Source organism: Corvus brachyrhynchos, unplaced genomic scaffold (genome assembly GCF_000691975.1).
Source record: "Corvus brachyrhynchos isolate BGI_N302 unplaced genomic scaffold, ASM69197v1 scaffold5, whole genome shotgun sequence".
Taxonomy (NCBI): domain Eukaryota; kingdom Metazoa; phylum Chordata; class Aves; order Passeriformes; family Corvidae; genus Corvus; species Corvus brachyrhynchos.
The window spans coordinates 6,224,154-6,224,844 of NW_008238321.1; the positions used below are offsets into that span (position 1 = coordinate 6,224,154).

The following is a 691-nucleotide window of genomic DNA, read 5'->3' on the forward strand; positions in this document are numbered from 1 at the left end:
ATGCCCTGCCACGGCACTGCTGCTTTTCCTCAGGCCTTCCAAACGCCCCAAAAACCTCCTGGCACTCAAGCTGAGCTCAGGGCATGTTCTTCTCCCACCTGGAATATGCCTGGCACCAGCAGGACTGGGAGAGATGAGTCCTGCCCGAAGCTTTGGCCTCACCTGCAGCTGAAGCTTCGCTGGGTTTGAAGCTCTTCCCTTGGCTTTGGGTCCCGTGTCCATCCTGCTCCTCCCCCTGCCTGCTTCCCATTCCATGAGGGGAGGGCAGAGGGAAGGACCTGGCTGGCACCAGAGTGGGCTCATCCCAAAAACCCCACCGGGGCAGTCCTGGGAGGCAGAATCACTCAGGAATCACTCGACCGCTTCCCACGGTTTGCTCAGCTCCATTCTCCACCCTGTGTCCAGGTGGGAGATGACCCTCAGGCCACGTGGTGGTGGCCACCAGCCCTGCAGCACTCGTGGCTCATTGGTGCCCTTTGTGTCCCCTGCAGAAGCCCAGCGCCGGCCCTACTACGCCGACTACTCGCCGGCGCGGAGATACATCCACAGCCTGTGCACCAGCCACTACCTCGACCTCTTCATCACCTTCATCATCGGCGTCAACGTCATCACCATGTCCATGGAGCACTACAACCAGCCCAAGGTAGGAGCTGCGGCTCAGTACGGCTCCCTTGGGATCCAAGCAGCCACA

At 60.8% G+C, this 691-nt stretch overlaps 1 protein-coding gene across 1 annotated transcript in view; it reads left to right on the plus strand.

Moving 5' to 3' along the window:
- The window catches only part of CACNA1H (calcium voltage-gated channel subunit alpha1 H), a 159,828-nt gene that overhangs the window by 136,516 nt on the left and 22,621 nt on the right, over nt 1-691 (plus strand). The window contains 1 exon segment of the mRNA XM_017734278.1: nt 492-643. Coding sequence (XP_017589767.1) covers nt 492-643 — 152 coding nt within the window.